General features: G+C 42.8%; 1 protein-coding gene across 1 annotated transcript; it reads right to left on the reverse strand.

Annotated features, from left to right (window-relative positions):
• Positions 1-406: 406 nt before the first annotated feature.
• LOC131126135 (coiled-coil domain-containing protein 40-like) lies at positions 407-14,416 on the reverse strand. Its single transcript, XM_078793678.1, has 24 exons — positions 14,110-14,416; positions 12,032-12,098; positions 11,643-11,785; positions 11,144-11,258; positions 10,939-11,066; positions 10,298-10,397; positions 10,108-10,226; positions 9,890-9,989; positions 9,423-9,790; positions 8,356-8,439; positions 8,056-8,275; positions 7,701-7,858; positions 6,629-6,751; positions 6,291-6,412; positions 5,789-6,032; positions 5,402-5,584; positions 4,284-4,529; positions 2,998-3,211; positions 2,750-2,919; positions 2,589-2,680; positions 2,404-2,518; positions 1,698-1,886; positions 1,579-1,626; positions 407-741 (listed from the first exon to the last, which is right to left on the reverse strand). Exons 3-24 carry the CDS (start codon positions 11,778-11,780, stop codon positions 520-522), a joined length of 3,498 nt encoding a protein of 1,165 aa, XP_078649804.1. The 5' UTR covers positions 11,781-11,785; positions 12,032-12,098; positions 14,110-14,416; the 3' UTR covers positions 407-519.
• Between the last annotated feature and the right edge of the window lie 5,870 nt (positions 14,417-20,286).

Below are 20,286 nucleotides of genomic sequence, written 5' to 3' on the forward strand. Positions count from 1 at the left end.
ATTGAGTTAATGCCCTTTTTTTCCACAAAAACACACTCAATGCTTTTAAAAGAAGTGTAAAAAATGTAAAAAAAAAAAAACTCACTTAAAATTTTTTAAAAATAAAAAAATCAAGCATAATTTGGGGAAAACATTTAGCGGTATTGTCAGTTAGCATAGTGTGTTAGCGCTTCTGCTTGGTCATGTGATCTTGGGATATCGAGCTCATCCTCCACAAATAGAGATGGTACAGCCCCTAAACCTGACCCCCCCCCCCCAAACCAGGTCTGGTTGGACAAGGACCGAATGGCGCGTTCGCATTCTACACCAGGACCATTTCCGTGACCAATAAGCACCGTGAGCCCGGGAGTTCAGGTCCACGATGGCCGTCCCCTGCAGCAACTCCAGACCAGAACAAAACTCGCAATTCAGAACAGATTTTTAATCGTTGATTGATGTCTGATTTGGCGACTCTTATTACAGAAGGGAATTAAACCAACGTCGACGTGAACGTGATCCACCGCTGCTCATTCCGTGCTCTCATTGGTCGGCTTTAGCGTCCGTGTACTCCGCCAGCGATCGGACCGCCTTCCAGAGGCATCCCTGGTATTTGGGCAGGTCGGCCCACACACGGTGAAGGATTTTGCTGACTTTGTGCACTCGCTCCATCTCGCTCTGCAGAGTCGCTTCCAGTGGAGCGGAAGCCGCCGGAGTGCCGTCCATCATTTCGTGAATTCTCTTTGACTTCCTCTGAAATTCTTCCTGGAAACACAAACGTAGATACGCGTAGATACGCGTCAGGTAGGGTGGATTTCAGGTGGCGTCTCACGAGCTCTGAGGCTTTACACGAGCAATAGGAGACCACAAAGCACACGTAGACCAGTTGGGCCTCCAGGACCTCCAAATAGGAGCACCCCTGGTCGTATACTACTGCATGTAGTGTACGGTAGTGTAGTGTGCAAGAGGCTACTGTGTACACCTCTTGGGGTGTAGCAGGTCTTACATAACCTGGAGTCCTCCAAGCCAGGTATGTGGGCTGGGATTCTTTTTTTTTTTTTTACAATTAAAAAATATAAACATTAATTTAATTACAATTAAAAAAAATTATAAATAAATAAATTAAATATTAAATGTAATTTATTTATTTTATTTATAAAATTATTATTTATTAATAATAAATAATAATAATTATTATTATTAATAAATTATATTATAAAAATTATATTATTTATTAAATAAATAAATACATAAATAAATATAAATAAAAAATGATTAAAATTAAAACAAATGTTTATTTTAAAATGTTTTTATATTTAATTTTTATTATATATTTTTTACAATTAAAAAATTAAATATTTAATTAATATGTAATATATTAACAGTTGTAATATTTAGGTTATTAATATTTAATATATATGAATAATAATAATATATTAATTAATTATATTATTATATATATTATTATATTTATTTTTTTACAATTAAAAAATAAAAAAAATAAAAAAAATAATTTTACATTTTTTTAAACTTTTATTTATTTATTTATTTATGTAATAATTGTTTTAATTTAATCCAACATTAATATGCCAGACGACTTACATGGGCCTCCTGGAGTTCCCTGATCTCCTGGGAATGCTCTTTCACCAGCTGGAATAAACAAACTGATGTCAGATAGTTGCGCAACAATTCCCCCGTGCCCGGATGCCCGCTCCCAGTACCTTCTGCGTTTCCTTGATCCTCCGCCGCAATCCATCGTTCATGAGATTTAGCTCGCCCTTGGTTGTTATCTTTTTGGTACTGCGAGCCAGCATCTGGTTTCGCTCCACGATGTTTCCTCTCCTTTCCACCACCGCCAGACTCTCCCGGTTGAGCTGCTCTCGCTGCTTTAGTAGCTGGTGGAGCCAACGCTGGAGGATGAACAAATACACAAAATATCCTACTGGGAACCAAAGTGGTGGGGTCATGGTGGGGGTTTTACGGGGTTTTAGCAGGTCTTACATAACCCGGAGTCCTCCGAGCCAGGCATGTGGGCTGGGATAGTCCTGCCTAGATCTGATTAATGATTAATTAACAGCACGACAAATTAAAATGAACTTGATCATTTTGCCGTTTGTTTTCCTTTCGCTCTTGACCACACAGGCTGGATGACAAGAGGCTTCATTGAACCCTCCTATCAGTCGTTCGGTCTCTTGTCCAAGTGGGGGGAGGCGGGGCGCTACTGCCACACACGCTAGCAACCCCGACTCTCACTCCGTTGTGATTGGTCAAACTCCCTCCGCTCGCTGTATGCACGCCCATATTAGGACGTCTGGGCTGCGTTGACGTCAGTTACCTTAGCATCCATATGGCTAGCCCATTGTCTGTTATCCAAAACAAAGATGATGCATTTCGATGTAGTTTTAAAAACACAAAACAATTCTCTACCTCCATACGATGGACGTCATCCTTCATGATCTGGATGTCTCCCTGACCCTCCTCCACCACTAAACGCGTCTCCTTCATCAGATGGGTCTTCTTTTCCCACAGCATGATCTGACGCCTGCGATGAAGGACATGAAGGCGTAAACTGGAAGCTGTGGAAGCTTTGTGTTTTGGGTGACAAAACTGACTCAGTCTCCACCAGACTGCCGAGAAGGTTCTCCTTAGCTTCCTGGGTCTTCTCCAGTTTCATCTCCATCTCCACGGACTCCCGCTCCGCATCCTAAACAGGAGACGTTGCGGACGGTTAGCGTTTGGCGACAAGCGATGGAAAGCGGAAGTGTCGGCGTGCCTTAAGTTTGTGAAGGAACTTGGTTTCCATGATCATGTTCTCCTGCTCCAAAGCGTAGCGCAGCTGAGCGTTCTTGCTCAGAAGAGTGTTGAGCTTCAGCAGGTCTCGCTGAAGTATCTTATTGGTCTTCTCCACGTCGCTCTCCTCACGGTGCAAGACCTCTAACTGACCTTGAAGTGAGTTTTTACCAGGAATTAGGAGTTGAAGGCAGCGTAGATCTACTGGTTTTCATGACAGAAAGGACGTACTTTCCAGGTAGATCTTCCTCTGACGGACCATAGTCAGCTTGGCTTGTAGTTTGTTATATTCCTGGGTGTGGTCCTGTATCTCCAGCGTTAGCCCCACCAGCGTTCCTTGATGCTTCAGCCACTGCTGCTGATCATTCTGGATTTTCTCCGATAACTTGTCAATCTCGGACTTGATTCTGTCTACCTTAATTTGCAGAGGGCTGAGGTCTTCATGCTGGGAACACAAACAATTTGTCACTTAAATGTTTCATATCATCAAATACTTTTCAATATTAGTCAGTGACAACACAACTGAACACAAGATGCAGTTTTTATATTTGAGGTAGAAAAAAACTACTACTGTGTGAAAAAGCGATTGCCCCCATCCAGAAAGAAATAATTGAGATCCGTATAAAGCCATTTCTAAAGCTTTGGGCCTCCAGCAAACCACAACGAGAGCCAGTTGCAGTTAGCAACACAACCAAGCATGGGATACAATGAATCATACTAAAGAGGAAGCAATCTGTTGACAAAATATCCTGTATATTAACATGCTTGGATTGACTGGCGGTGTACCACAGGGGTCAATACTGGAACCAGAGTTTTTATTATCCACAAATGGTGAAAACATCAAATCCCCAGAACATTCCCAGAAGTGGTCAGCCAACCAAAATGACCCCAGGAACACAGCGAGCACTCATCCAAGAGGTCACAAAAGACCCCACAAAAACATCCAAAGAACAGCACTTGCCTCAGTTAAGGCCAGTGTTCGTGACTCCACAATGAGTAAGACACTGAGCAGAAATGGTCTGCATGGCAGAATTCCAGGACCAAAACCACCGCTGAACAAAAACGCTTTGTCGTAAAAGTAAAGCCATTTCAGAAAAAGAACATCACAGCAAAATATGGCGGTGGTAGTGTGATGGTCGGGGGCCGTTTCGCTGCTTCATGACCTGGAAGAATTCTGCAGTCTACCAAAAAATCCTGAAGGGGACTGCCCGGCGATCTGTTGGTGACCTCAAGCTGAAACCACCTTGGGTTCTCCAGCAGGAGGGCAATGATCCAAAACACACCAGCAAGTCCACCTCTGATTGGCTGACGAAAAACCAAATGTAGACTTTGGAGTGGGTTGGGGTTAGGGTTAGGGTTAAGGGTTTGTCCCTTAATATTAAAATTGCGTCTTTTGTGTTGTTTCCATTGACCAACACTTTTCACACTACTGTACAAATTATTGTACATATTATACATATATTATACTAACAATATATCTGTAAAATATTCTACATTTAAAAAATTTAAATTCTTACCCCAGTCCGAGCTGCGATGAGTTCAATTTTTTTGTTCATGTTTGCGATGGTGGTCTGTTTCTGTGAGATGAGTATATCGATGGAGGAACTGTTGGCCTGGTTGGACGTGACCACCTTGTTGTACTTTGTGACCTCCATATCCAGCTCCTTCTGAGTTCGGACCAAGTTCTCCAGTTTCTCGTTGATCACGTTGCTCTGCAGGGCAGCTGCCATGACTGAACTCTCCAAATGCCACAGCTGGTAGACCTAATCCGAGACAGGGAATGAAGAACATGATTCCGATGGCCCGGGTACCTGACATTTTTACAACGATAATGTTGCCAATAATATGACAATAAATGCCTGTCAAAGTGGATCACAAAATCTGATACGGAAACCTCTCCATGTGTGTTGAGTCATGTATGGCAACCCAACACCTTGGGTTGCCAACATTTAGGGTTGCCGACATCTAGGGTTGCCAAGACCTTGGGTTGCCAACATTTAGGGTTGGCGACACCTAGGGTTGGCGACACCTAGGGTTGGCGACACCTAGGGTTGGCGACACCTTGGGTTGGCGACACCTTGGGTTGGCGACACCTTGGGTTGGCGACACCTTGGGTTGGCGACACCTTGGGTTGCCGACACCTAGGGTTGCCGACACCTAGGGTTGCCGACACCTAGGGTTGCCGACACCTAGGGTTGCCGACACCTAGGGTTGCCGACACCTAGGGTTGCCGACACCTAGGGTTGCCGACAACTAGGGTTGCCGACACCTAGGGTTGCCGACACCTTGGGTTGGCGACACCTAGGGTTGCCGACACCTTGGGTTGGCGACATCTAGGGTTGCCGACATCTAGGGTTGCCGACACCTAGGGTTGGCGACACCTAGGGTTGGCGACACCTAGGGTTGGCGACACCTAGGGTTGGCGACATCTACGATTGGCGACATCTAGGGTTGCCGACATCTAGGGTTACCGACACCTAGGGTTGCCGACACCTAGGGTTGCCGACATCTAGGGTTGCCAACCTCTAGGGTTGCCAACAACCCTACATGACTCTGGTCATCACTACAACGCATCCAACGTCGACTGCTTAACACTTTGCAAACCCCAAGAGAAGAAGTTGTGACCTTGACTTACCTTCTTCTTCTTGATCGCAGCCTTCTTGCTGGTGAGACGCTGGTAGTACTGGGAAGCCTTGGTGTCCATGAGCTTCTGCAGCATTTGAGTCGTGATATGGTCCTCCAACTCCAGATGCTTGTTACTGTTCTTCTCCAGCTTTCTCTTCTGGTCGGTCAGCACAGCTTGAAGACCGTTGTCCTCCTAAGATCAACAACAACACCAAGACTTAGCTTCTTGAGTCCTTCTTGGTGTTCTTTCGGTGGAACTGGAAGAGTTGACAAGGAAGTCTGGGCTTCCCAACTGAGAGTCCAAACCCAAGACCCAGACCAAGATTTGAGACTTGCCTATTTAAGTTCTCGTGCTTAGAATTTTCCGAATAGACGCACTCTGGGAAGTCTAGTCTACCTTAGTCAGGTCCGCAACGGTGCGCTCCGTCTCCCCGAGAGCACGCATGTGGGTGCTGTACTGGTTCTGCAGAGCTTCGTGCTGAGTCTGCTTCTGAGTGATCATCTTCTTGGAGACGTCGCAGTCCATCTGGGCACAGTTGAGCAGCATGGTCAAGGTCTCGCTCCTCTCCTGCAGCTCAGCGATGGATTTCTTGTTGCCTTCGATCTCTCGGTCCAGCACGATCACTTGATGTTCGGCCAGCCTGTGAGGAACGGAGTGAAAAATAGGAATGGATTTTACTGCATCCGTGTTTTGCTATCCGGAACAAATCCATTGGATTGCCATTTCTTAAGGGAAAACTGGATAAGTTTAGTCTGGAATGGATTCATGATGCTAACCTAGGTTCCACTGTACTATTTGTACAACGTAGTTGACTAAATGAACTGATTGGAGTTGACAGATTGCAACAGTTTCTCTGCACCGTGCTGCTTGTACGGAATGTTTGGAAGTCATTCCTCACCGTACGGCTTCCCGTATTGCACCAAATTCTTCATCTTGCCTCCTCATATTCATCAGGCTGCTGTTCCACTGCTGCAGGAGCTGTTTCTGTGCCATCGCCAGAGATTCCATTTGCATTTCAGCCTGAACACACACGCATTCACACACACATCAGGGGGGTATTTTTATTTTGGGTATGTTTTTATGATTCCTACTTTCCATTTTATGATATCACAATAACTGCTCTGAAAATGACCATGAAAACAACAAAAAAATGTGTATGAAAAAACATGGCTGTCCTTTATGGTCAGTTACAAATAAACTCCATCCATCCATCCATCCATGTTGTTCAGTAGATACCTCAGAAAGAGCCTCTTGGGTCGCATGCGTTGTCTCCGCCTGTGCGTTGGTCTGGGCTTCATATATGCCCATCTGCTGTGTTAGTCTGTCCAAATCCTTGGTAAGACGTTCTACGTACATGTCCTGTTGGCACAGCAGGTTTTACACAATGTTCCATCAACAATCATAGCGGTTATTGTTTGTATACAGTGGAACCCCGGAACCAGACCGGTTTGGTAGTCCTTGACTTGGAATTCAAGAGGGTCATCTGATGAAAAGTGGTAGTTCTGTTAGCATGTATTAGCTTCCATTGGTAGTTCTGTTAGCATGTATTAGCTTCCATCGGTAGTTCTGTTAGCATGTATTAGCTTCCATCGCTAGTTCTGTTTGTATGTATTAGCTTCCATCGGTAGTTTTGTTAGCATGTATTAGCTTCCATCGGTAGTTATGTTAGCATGTATTAGCTTCTATCAGTAGTTGTGTTAGCATGTATTAGCTTCCATCGGTAGTTCTGTTTGCATGTATTAGCTTCTATCAGTAGTTGTGTTAGCATGTATTAGCTTCTATCAGTAGTTCTGTTAGCATGTATTAGCTTCCATCGATAGTTCTGTTAGCATGTATTAGCTTCCATCAGTAGTTCTGTTAGCATGTATTAGCTTCCATCAGTAGTTGTTTGTATATATTCGCTTCCATCGGTAGTTCTGTTAGCATGTATTAGCTTCCATCGGTAGTTATGTTAGTATGTATTAGCTTCCATCAGTAGTTCTGTTAGCATGTATTAGCTTCCATCGGTAGTTATGTTAGCATGTATTAGCTTCCATCAGTAGTTCTGTTAGCATGTATTAGCTTCCATCGGTAGTTATGTTAGTATGTATTAGCTTCCATCAGTAGTTCTGTTAGCATGTAGCATGTAAGTGTTTTTATGAGTGTCACAGGAGACTGAACCTGACAGACCCTGAACAGAATAAGCTGTATAAGAAAATGATACTTCTTGTAAGTGGTACTTTTAATCCGAATGAACAACCTCATGGGATGGACTGTGGTCCGGGGGGGGGGGGGTTCGTCTGTGTGTATATTATTTGAACCTGTGCACCTGCTTGAGTTTGTCGTCTTCAGCCACAGACTTGTCGGTCCTTGCTTTGCGTGTAGCACCCTTAGTGGCTTTTACGTTGGACTGCAGAAGTTCAGTGGCTTCTTGTGTGAAGACGACGTGCAGCTGCAGTTTTTCCAGCTCAGTCTGGAGCTTGGCCACTGTGCAAACAAAGGCATGAGTAAAAGAGCCTTGCTGAAATATCTACATGACTTGCATTGTTAGCTAGCTCACACTAACTCATTTTCTCTCATTAGACCACACAGAAGGGCAATGTGTTCATTTTTCACATAAGGATTGGGAATGATGGGCAACATTTCCAAAAAGTGATGTTTTCCTTGAAGTGATTGGGTCTCACCGTCGGCCTTGGTCTTGGTACTCTGACTGGCAGTACTGGAATGGCAAGCCTTCATTGCCACCAGTTGATCCTGGGCCTCCCGATGTTTGCTTTCAGCCAAGACCTTGGACTGTTGTTGGTCCTCGAGCCTGATCTGGACTGTTTTTAGTCTTTGTTGTTCCGTGAACAGCTTTACAAATATTTCGTCTGTTTGGTTTGATTCAGTCTTCTCGTTGCCCGTCTACAGAAGTAGTAGAAAGAAAGAGTTCTTGAAATATGTTTACACAAGAACCCAACAAAACAAACAAAAATGCGTCTCACGTCTTCTTGGAGTTGAATGGTCAGCCTCTCGAGTTCTGTAAGGATTTGATGCTTTAGTGCAGCTTGCATCTTTGCCATCGTGGGCTGTCAAAAAAATCACATAAGTTCTGTTAGCATGTATTAGCTTCCGTCGGTAGTTCTGTTAGCATGTATTAGCTTCCATCAGTAGTTGTGTTAGCATGTATTAGCTTCCATCGGTAGTTCTGTTATCATGTATTAGCGTCCATCAGTAGTTCTGTTAGCATGTATTAGCTTCCATCAGTAGTTCTGTTAGCATGTATTAGCTTCCATCAGTAGTTCTGTTAGCATGTATTAGCTTCCATCGGTAGTTCTGTTAGCATGTATTAGCCTCCATCAGTAGTTCTGTTAGCATGTATTAGCCTCCATTGGTAGTTCTGTTAGCATGTATTAGCTTCCATCGGTAGTTCTGTTAGCATGTATTAGCTTCTATCAGTAGATGTGTGTGCATGTATTAGCTTCTATTAGTAGTTCTGTTAGCATGTATTAGCATTAGCATGTATTAGCTTCTATCAGTAGTTGTGTTGGCATGTATTAGCTTCATCAATAGTTGTGTTAGCATGTCTTCGCTTCTATCAGTAGTTGTGTTAGCATGTATTAGATTCCATTGATAGTTGTGTTAGCATGTATTAGCTTCAATCAGTAGTTGTGTTAGCATGTATTAGCTTCATCAGTAGTTGTGTTAGCATGTATTAGCTTCTATCAGTAGTTGTGTTAGCATGTATTAGCTTCTATCAGTAGTTGTGTTAGCATGTATTAGATTCCATTGATAGTTGTGTTAGCATGTATTAGCTTCAATCAGTAGTTGTGTTAGCATGTATTAGCTTCATCAGTAGTTGTGTTAGCATGTATTAGCTTCTATCAGTAGTTGTGTTAGCATGTATTAGCTTCCATTGATAGTTGTGTTAGCATGTATTAGCTTCAATCAGTAGTTGTGTTAGCATGTATTAGCTTCATCAGTAGTTGTGTTAGCATGTATTAGCTTCTATCAGTAGTTGTGTTAGCATGTATTAGCTTCCGTAACAAATACTGAAGTAAAAAGTACGCACATGATCAGCATCAAGAACAACAAATTCTTCCTCCTCGTTGGTATCAGTAACTGACTCCACATCTTCTTTTTCCTCAATTAAGTCCGATAGCGGTCTTGGTGGCAGGACTCTGGGAAGAGTTTCTTCTTTTTCCTCAATTAAGTCTGAAAGTGGTCTTGGTGTCAGGACTCTGGGAAGGGTTTCTTCTTTTTCCTCTATTAAGTCTGAAAGTGGTCTTGGTGTCAGGACTCTGGGAAGGGTTTCTTCTTTTTCCTCTATTAAGTCCGAAAGTGGTCTTGGTGTCAGGACTCTGGGAAGGGTTTCTTCTTTTTCCTCTATTAAGTCCGAAAGTGGTCTTGGTGTCAGGACTCTGGGAAGGGTTTCCTGCTCTGAAACAGAAAATAACATTTCAGTAGCTTGGAAAAAGTCAGTAATGAATAGATTGTTACTAAACACACCAGTAATGAATAGATCATCACTAAACACACCAGTCTGTATGGTTGCTGCAGCTTCCTCATCAGCACCAACGTCCTCATCAGCATGAGGCTGTGGCATCAAATCACCTGCTGGTTCTAATCCCGGCTCATCCTATGAGAAGAATAGCAAAGAAACAACATGCAAACTGATCAACTTCAATGCCTCCAAAAGTATTTTATTTACAACAACTAACAGTTGGAAGAATACTGAAGGAAAAAAAACGACTCACATGTTGATCATCAACAACAGCAACCTCGTTCAGGTCCATGACTGGCTCCTCGTCTTTATTTTCCTCAACTAAATTTGGAGGCGGGGGTGATGACAGTGGTTCAGGAATGGTTTCCTGCTCTGAAATAGAAAATGAAAAATGTTAGCGTCTCGGATGAAATCTTTATTAAAAGGTCATTACTAAACATCACCAGTCTGTATGGTTGCTGCAGCTTCCTCATCAGCACCAACGTCCTCATCAGCATGAGGCTGTGGGATCAAATCACCTGCTGGTTCTGATCCCGGCTCATCCTATGAGAAGAATAGCAAAGAAACAACATGCAAACTGACCAACTTCAATGAACGTATTAGCTTCCATTGGTAGTTCTGTTAGCATGTATTAGCTTCCATCAGTACTTCTGTTAGCATGTATTAGCTTCCATCAGTACTTCTGTTAGCATGTATTAGCTTCCATCAGAAGTTGTGTTAGCATGTATTAGCGTCCATCGGTAGTTCTGTTAGCATGTATTAGCGTCCATCGGTAGTTCTGTTAGCATGTATTAGCTTCCGCCAGTAGTTGTGTTAGCATGTGTTAGCTTCCATCAGTAGTTGTGTTAGCATGTGTTAGCTTCCATTGGTAGTTCTGTTAGCATGTATTAGCTTCCATCAGTAGTTGTTAGCATGTATTAGCTTCCATCAGTAGTTGTGTTAGCATGTATTAGCTTCTATCAGTAGTTCTGTTAGCATGTATTAGCTTCTATCAGTAATTCTGTTAGCATGTATTAGCTTCTATCAGTAGTTGTGTTAGCATGTATTAGCTTTGGTAACAAATGCTCAAGGAAAAACTACACACATGTTCAGCATCAAGAACGACAAATTCCTCCTCCTCATTGGGTTTGGTAATTGCCTCCTCATCTTCTTCTTCCTCAACTACGTCTGAGAGTGGGCCTGGTGATGATCCTTGGGGAATGCCTTCCTGCTCTGAAACAGAAAATACCATTTTATTTAGTGGCTTGGACTTGATGAAGACTTGATGAAGAGGTCATTGTTAAACAGACCGGCATCTATGCTTATTGCAGCTTCCTCATCAGCATTGAGGTCGTCAGCATCAAGGTCGTCAAGGTCATGAGGCTGCGGGATCAAATCACCCGCAGGTTCTAATCCCGGCTCATCCTGAGAGAACAACGGAACAACAACTGATCAACTTGAATGCACCCATTAGCTTCCAAAAGCAGTTCTAGGACTCAAAGGTCAACTAGACTAGAAAAGACCATTAAGAGGTCCAGATCTGTCCTGGAAGTCCTCTGGAACAGGTGGAGGAGGTGGGCAAGGGGGAGGGGTGGTGAAAGCCAAGCTGTCCTCCATGATGAACAAAGTCCCCCACCCCTCCAATATTGGATATTGCAGGTCTTTAAATATGCTCCTGTGCAATAATTGTGCAATAAACTGTGCAATAAATCGTATTTGTATTATCCTGTTTTTGCAGATACACCATAAAGTACAGACAGTAAACCGTTAATCCGTAAAATCCAACAAAAACACCAACAAGTCATGTACCTGAGGTGAAGGGGCCACATTTTCTTCAAGGTCGTTTGCGGCTTCGTTATTTTCATCCTGCTGCTCTTCACTTATTTCCTTTTCTACCTCCACTTCCTCCTCCCCACCTTCTGGCTGCTGGTCTTCCTCTTTCTCCATTGGGACTGAAAAGAAGGCGTACATTCCCAACAAGGGACATGGTTGTTATGATGTCATGTGACTATTTTTAACCATATATGGCGTAGCTTCCTGGTCAGGCTTTTTGGTGGAGACGATTCAGTTGTCATTATAAATTTACTGTGTAAACAAATACAGTAGTAGGTAGTACAGTAGGGAGTACTCATTAATGACAGTGTTGGCATCATAGAATGTAAAGCCATGACTAATATAAAGTGTATAAAAGTGCTTACCCGTCTCTTCTGTGCTGGTTGTCTTTAAAACTTCCTGTTTGTAATCACTAGCCAACGACCAAGTGACCTAAAACACAACAGTGAATTTACAAACTAGTGGCGTTAGAAAGAGTGACATCATAAAGGACAGTCCCCTTTACTCGTTCATGACTCGGAGTCGTCACATGTCACGCACACACCGAGCTAGTGCCATCAAAAACACCCACCCACCTAATTCTCATTAGGTTACAATTTTTCCTACTAATATTTTGACTTTATACTTGGAAAATTACTGCGGATTTTTGAACCACTCATCCGCCGTGCAGCCCATATTACAGACAAAAGATGCTAATTTTTAATAAAACATACAAACCCTACATTACTCCAGCCCTGTGATTGGCTGGCCACCAGTCCGGGGTGTACCCCGCCTCTCGCCCCAAGACAGCTGGGATAGGCTCCAGCACCCCCTGCGACCCTTGTGAGGATAAGTGGTAGAAAACGAATGAATGAATGTCTTTAATATTTCAACAATACGCTATGTTATTTTTTTCTCAATTTCCGTTATTCTAATTCTCATTAGATTACATTTTTTCCTACTAATATTTTGACTTTATTCTTAAAATTACTGCAGATTTTGCAGTATGTGTTTATTTTTAAAACTTTCTTTTTAAAATGTATTTTTGGAATGTGTCGTGGGCCAATAAAAAACAAGCCGTGGGCCATAATTGGCCCCTACGCTGCATATTGAACACCAATTTAGCTTTATTCAGTATTTGCTATTGTTTTAATGTGAAGCTTTCCAGCTCATATTATCATCCATTATGACGCCAGAAACATATTTTTGTATATTTTTGAACATATTTAAACATATTTACTGTAGTTATTCCTGATCTGCCCAAGCGGTCTGGACCCCCCGGGATGCAAACACGGAAAGACACACAATCTGCACCCAAAGGCAACAATCCAGTGTTTACATGTCGGCTTCAGTAGCAGTTTGTCGTGGATGTTTTCGCTTCAGTTTGTCAGCTCTGTGGGGAGAAGGAAAAAAAAAGCCGGAAGGGAAAAAAAAAAATCTGAGGAAAAATGTGCTGCTCAGTGAATATTCTTATTTTTCCAGGTGGTTGTATTCTCAGGGCATCGAATGGATCGATCGCAGCCTCGGCTACTATGTTGGTGAGGAAGCTTTACTTTGCATTCTCACATCTCATCTGGTACACCTGCCTTCCCACATGTGGGTTGCCAGATAGCACAAAGCAGCCTGGAGGAGGTCTGAGGTTCTTGGCTTGTGTAGCGCTGCCATGCTGGGCCTACTTATCATCTCCACGTGACGTCGGCCTGAGGAGATGCCTTCCTGGCATTGGCTTGCTTATTAGCCTGCTTTTGCCCTATTTCCGTATTTTACAGACTATAAGTTGCACTTTTTTTCATAGGTTGGCTGTTCCTGCCACTTATACTCCAGAGCGACTTATACATTAAAAAAAGTGTTTATGTTACATAAACACTGGGAACCTTTTGTGTTCATGATTATTTTTAGTGTAGCTGAATAAGCATTGTGTTAGCATATCTTACACCTATTCAGCCTGTTCTCTATTATTATTATTATTTTTACAACTTGCCTTCCAAGAGGACCTAATGTCTGTTTTGGTCAAGTAGTTTTCCAGTGCGACTTATGTGTGTTTTTTTCTACCTAATTATGCATTTTTGGCCTGGTGCAACTTATAGTCCAGTGTGACTTATATATGTTTTTCTCTACTTAATTATGCATTTTTGGCCTTGTGTGATTTAAACTCCGGTGCGACTTATGTATGTTTTTTTCTACCTAAATTGCTATTTTTCTAGATTGCTAATATATTGTCATGTTTTTTTAATTATTTTTGTTCATTTCTCATGACATCCTACTAACCAAGGTTCCGCTGTACTTATTTATCGTTCATTTACCAAACAAACAAACAAAACGGCGGAAAGCCCGTACCCGAGGCTGGAACAAACAAAGATGACTGCCGTGAACTTCCAGCCAACACAAGCATGCTGATGGAGGGAATATTTGACTTATGCAACAGCATGAATGGAAAACAGTTGCGTAATGGCACTTACCGTACCTAAGCACAAGGTTCCATTGCGACTTTTGCACGGCAAATAAACACTGTGTGCGTGTCCATGGTACATCCGTGTTGTGTTTATGTAAGACTCCACGGAACAAGCAGACCTGCATTCCCTCCTGGTCTGTATTTGTTAGCTTCCTGCTTGTTTCTCGTGGGATGGAGGATTAGCCCAAGATGGGACGTAAGGGGGCGTTGTCTCCAGCTGGAGGTCCATTGTTTGGTTTGACGAGCGTTCATGACATTTGATCTAGAATGAAGCGGCACACCTGAAGCAGGGGTGGAAGACCTCCATCTTGGAGATGTTGTTTCCATGTGAGTGTTGCCCCTCCACCACCTGGAGGGGTTGTATGCTTTGAAAATCCTGTGGTACAGAATGAGGAAGACAATCCACGATGACTTGACGTATATATACCCTCAGGATTTATCCTTCCTCTCTGAACAATAACAACACTTCAGATCTCATAAGATGACTACACAAACAGTTGGCCATTTGTTTCCAGCATTATTGGTTAAACAACTAAACATTTGTCTTTACATATCAATCTAGTGACAATTTCCACAGCCAATGTATACATTTCACACATCTTTAGTACAATACTATCAGCAACACATTTCACATATTGCATTTAGCCTACTTAATGCTATTCACCATACATTACGGAGTGCTAGCATTAGCCGTTAGCCATTTCACATGTGCTCAAATGCTCTACAAAACATTTATAACAAACCACTTTGCAGTCAGCTGTTTACTTTAGCAACTTTCTACACTCTTTACAGTCGTTTGCATAAATTATTTCTACTTTATACTGACCTGTGGTACAGAATGAGGAAGACAATCCACGATGACTTGACGTATATTCACTCTCAGGATTTATTCTTCCTCTGTGGTTTTGTCACCTACTCTATACCACCGTCGCTGCTAGCACCCTCTAGTGGACCTTGCGGTATTACACCCAAACGCCAACAATGGAAATTTGGTTATTTTAGACACAAACATATAAAAAATAGTAGGGTGTCTTTTTTTCTTTTACAACTAAATTTTATATGTATGACATGAACTATTATTACTCTTACAAGCTTTATACATTTTAAACTGTTATTTAAAAAACATGTTACATTATCTTTTATGTACCTTACATGAGCTATGGTTCTGATGGCATCGAACTGGAATTCGAATACAGGCCTCCTTAAACACATTATTCCACATTATTCCTCCCCAACATCAGCAACCAGCTTCCTGTCCGTGAAGTATTGAAGTCACTGATAATGACTTCCTGTCCCCACTGAGAGGAGGAAGCTTTGCCGTGGTTCAAATCCTCTCAGACAAAAAAACCAAATCAGTCTGCCGCCCGCAGCAATCCGGGGACCACTCTGTGTTCGCACTGGAAGATGATCCTGTAAATCGGTGGTCTCCGGGGGCTTTTTGAGTGCTGCTCCGGGGAGCGGAGGGAGTGGAAGGGGGGTTGGAAGAACGTGACGACGGCGTCTGGGGATTGAAGGAAAGGCGTTAATGTCCCCAAATTGGAGCCAAAATGTTATATGAGTATTGGTTCCGCCCCCCTAAAAGGCACCAAGCCATTAAGTCAATACAGGAGAGATTACCTGCAAATGGAGGCGGGCTGTCGGCTCTGACAGACTTAAGACCAGGACTGTGCAGACTTTCCACCCAGGGCTGAACACAGAAAAACTGAAGGATGGTTTTTAGCTAGTCTTAGCTAGCTTAGATAGATTCCACTTTCCTTGCTATCCTTTCTCCATAGCTGGAATGTCCTGGTGGAATCCTTCCCGTGCTTTTCCACAGCGCAACGGACAGAAATCTAGAATAAATTCAAAATGTGAGATTTCAGGAGATTTGCCACCAGCTGCTTATAAATATCCGCCTTGTGGTTTTTCCACAGATGTGTGATTGATATTGCGTATCGATCAAGATACTGGAGGCGGGCAAGGAAGGGGAACAAAGAGCTCTGGCGGAGGTTTTGTGGGACTTGGGGAGGTTTGCCACCAGCTGCTTATAATTATCTGCCTTGTGGTTTTTCACAGATGTGTGATTGATATTGATGTCATTGCGTATTGATCAAGATACTGGAGGCGGGCAAACAGCTCTGGCGGCGGTTGGTGATTGGTAACTACGTAAATGTACCATCTATTAATATTGAATTGAACTGAATTACAGTAGCGGTCCGAGTTCGATTCCACCCTCGGCTATCTCTGTGTGGAGTTTGCATGTTCTCCCTGTGCATGCGTGGGTTTTCTCCGGGTACTCCGGTTTCCTCCCACATTCCAAAAACATGCTAGGTTAATTAGCTAACTCCAAATTGTCCATCGGTATGAATGTGAGTGTGAATGGTTGTTTGTCTATATGTGCCGTGGGATTGGCTGGCCACCAGTCCAGGGTGGACCCCACGTCTCGCCCGAAGACAGCTGGGATAGGCTCCAGCACCCCCGCAACCCTCGTGAGGATAAGCGGCAGAAAATGAATCAATGAATGAATTAGGGCTGCACGGTGGTCAAGTGGTTAGCGCATAGACCTCGCAGCTAGGAAACCCGAGTTCAATTCCACCCTCGGCCATCTCTGTGTGGAGTTTGCATGTTCTTTTTTTCCCGTTTTTTCCGGGTATTCCGGTTTCCTCCCACATTCCAAAAACATGCTAGGTTAATTAGCTAACTCCAAATTGTCCATAGGTATGAATGTGAGTGTGAATGGTTGTTTGTCTATATGTGCCCTGTGATTGGCTGGCCACCAGTCCAGGGTGGACCCCGCCTTTTGCCCAAAGACAGCTGGGATAGGCTCCAGCACCCCCGCAACCCTTGTGAGGATAAGCGGTAGAAAATGAATGAATGGAATGAACCAATAATATGAGTTATTTTGGGGTTTAGGATGGTACTTATGTAAATATGATGATGTGTTGATGAAATGAGCAAGTGATGAATAAAATCAGTAAAACGATGTCGTCTCTTTAAACGTTTCCCTGCGCATGCGTGGGTGCGCTGAGGAACAGTTGATGAATAATTGTATCTTTTATGAGGTCATGTGTGGGTTAACCGCAGCATCAGTAAAACCTTTTTATGTTTATGTGCGTATGAGGGACACGGAGAGGTGGGGCGGCGCCCCTGCGGCGGGGTTGCAGAGACCGCTGTGGTGTTGCTCTTTAATTATCAATTACGGCGGCCCCCCCATCATCCTGCATGCGCCGAGTGGGGGTGCGGAGGCGTATGCCGAGGTGATAATGAATACAGAGCTTCCATTAGGCCTGGAACCGGGGCTCACCGTCTGGAGCTGGGGAGTCAGCGAGGGGGGGGGGGGGACAGGCTGGTGTGCTAATGAAACAGACGGCACCTCAAGACAAAAGAAAAGCCCCCCCATCCTTTCTTCCTTCGCTCACCTTTAGTATCTTTAGTACCACCAGCCCATTTTCATGACATATTTTTCTTGCTCATTCCGCATCCCGTACGTATTCCCGACCGGAATACATCAAACGATAACAAGCCAATCAGAAACATCCGCAGGGGGGCTGCACATTCAGTCTTGGGAGGGGTCAGCGTTTTAAAGTACATCATCATATCATGACATGAGGATGTATGAATATAAACGTTTGAATTGGAATGAACAACATTTCCGTCTTGTAATGGTTTGCAGCATTTCCAGAAAAAAAAAATAAATACACATCGGAATGCAGAGCTTTCGTTTGTCCGGTAAAGAAAATACAAACGAAACAGCTCAAAATTGTGTGTGTTCACGCGTACTGTCTGTTAAATGTTTGCAGCATTTCCAGAAATGCCATGGAAATGCCATTTCCATGCATACTGTCTGTTAAATGTTTGCAGAAATGCTGCAAAGCCATTTCCATGCGTACTGTCTGTTACACAACATTTTCTTCTTATAATGGTTTGCAGCATTTCCAGAAATTAAAAAAAAAATACACATCGGAATGCAGAGCTTTCGTTTGTCCGGTAAAAAAAAATACAAACAAAACAGCGCTAAAAATGGTGTGTGTTCATATGTACTGTCTGTTAAATGTCTGCAAACATTTAACAGACAGTACGCATGGAAATGGCTTTGCAGCGTTTCTGGAAATGCTGCAAACGTTTAACAGACTGTACGCATGGAAATGGCTTTGCAGCATTTCCGGAAATGCTGCAAACATTTAACAGACAGTACGCATGGAAATGGCTTTAAAGCATTTCCGGAAATGCTGCAAACTTTTAACAGACAGTACGCATGGAAATGGCTTTGCAGCATTTCTGGAAATGCTGCAAACATTTAACAGACAGTACGCATGGAAATGGCTTTGCAGCAATTCTGGAAATGACAAAAATAAAATGAAAAATTTTAAAAATACATTTTTTGAATTGTTTTATGCGTGTAAAAGTCATATCTTAAAGCTATAAAACATATTTTGGCATTCTGGAACAGATTAATTGGGTTTACATTATTTTTCATGGAAAAATTGATTGGGTTCAGGTCCGTTTTGGCTCCATTGGGCCAATGTAGAATGAATGAATGACGCTAACCAAGGTTCCACTGTAAACCAAGAGCCTTACCAATGGAATAACATTCAAGGCCGTCTTTATCGGCCATTTCTCCACTTGGTGCATCGATTAGCATGTCCTCCTCCCATCACCCACTTGGATCTCATCCACGCGGCCTCCACCCCTTCTCGCAAGGGCAGACCAAAATACCCCCTCCACCCTGTCTTTATCTCAGAAAATAGATGCTCATGCTAGCCAAAGCGCCTGCGGAAAGCCTGGATGGGCTTTCACGGAAGTAATAGGCAGACAGGGGGGGGGGGCAATTTGGTCCATGATTTGGTCCATGTGTCTTTCAGGAAATTGCTTCTTACGGGGCGGCAGGTATTCTTGCACTCAAGTGGAAGGGCGAGAAACCTCCACCCACACTTTGGCTATTTGGGAATATTACTGTCAGTCAGCGTGAAGATCCGTCTTCAGACTTCGGCAAAGATGTGAGATATGATTTTATCCATATTTAAACCTATAAAGTCATGCTGTAACACAGATTAATGCCATTCAACGACTGGTTTTCTTGCCTTTTTGTGATCTTTACTAAATTCATCACACAGCAACTTAACAGGCCTCAGATATACCTCAGAAATATATGAAAATGTACCAATACAAGTTACAACCATTAACAGTTTTCCCATAAGCCGTTGTATCTGAGTAACACATTAATTGGGGTACTGCAATGACGTCAACCTCCCTCTGGGCTCCGGGTCCTCTGGCTCCCTCTGGTGGTGAACATCCACTAGTTTCTGTGGGAATTGTGGGAAAACTTTCAAATGTTTGATTTTTTAAAATTTGAAACTTGTATTGGTACATGTTTGTATATTTCCAAGGTACTACAATCACAAGCTACCAGTGCACTGGAGGTCATTTTATATAAATGAGTGTAAAAGTCCGGTTCAGTGTCGCCATGGATCTCAGAACACTTTACTAAATTCATCACACAGCAACTTAACAGGCCTCAGGTATACCTCAGAAATATACGAAAATTTACCAATACAAGTTACAACCATTTAAATTTTTCCCATAAGCCATTGTATCTTAGTAAGGCATTAATTGGGGTACTGCAATGACGTCAACCTCCCTCTGGGTTCTGGGTCCTCTGGCTCCCTCTGATGGTGGACAGCTGCAGTACTGCAGCATCATTCACTAGTGTCTGTGGGAATTGTGGGAAAATTTAAAAATTTGGGATTTTTTTTTCCATTTGAAACTTGTATTGGTACATGTTTGTATATTTCCAAGGTAATATACCAAGTTGCCTGCAGAAGATGCAAACGGAAAATAGGAACGGATCAAATTAATGCAAATAAAAGACAACTATAGTGACGTGAAGAACTATTTTGACCAAAATATTTTTTTTGAAGTCAGGTAAAATAATTCTAATGTATATAAATATTTCAGTTTGGTCATTCCCCCCAAATAAATGAACAGACTGATTCCCGCTGACAGACAGCTGTTCCTCCCTCGACACACACACACATTCCCAGGAGAATAAATATGCAATCAAGCGTGCTCATAAATATCCATGACACGCTTCCCGCCTCCCACCGCCGCTCGTACTTAAAAAGGTGCTGACGTCCTCGCCACTCCACTTTCAAAACCAGCCACATTTTAGCCAATAAACACATTACATTGTCTAATTAAAGCAATTAGTCC

This window comes from Doryrhamphus excisus, linkage group LG9 (assembly GCF_037039965.1).
Source record: "Doryrhamphus excisus strain RoL-2023G ecotype Guam linkage group LG9, RoL_Dexc_Guam_v1.1, whole genome shotgun sequence".
NCBI classification, from domain to species: Eukaryota; Metazoa; Chordata; class Actinopteri; order Syngnathiformes; family Syngnathidae; genus Doryrhamphus; species Doryrhamphus excisus.

Coding starts and splice junctions, on each gene's coding strand:
- LOC131126135 (XM_078793678.1), bottom strand. CDS start 11,780: ATGGAGAAAGAGGAAGACCAGCAGCCAGAAGGTGGGGAGGAGGAAGTG. Junction 10,227..10,297: donor TGCAGCAACCATACAGACTG/GTGATGTTTAGT, acceptor TTTCTATTTCAG/AGCAGGAAACCATTCCTGAA. Junction 6,413..6,628: donor CCCAAGAGGCTCTTTCTGAG/GTATCTACTGAA, acceptor GTGTGTGTTCAG/GCTGAAATGCAAATGGAATC.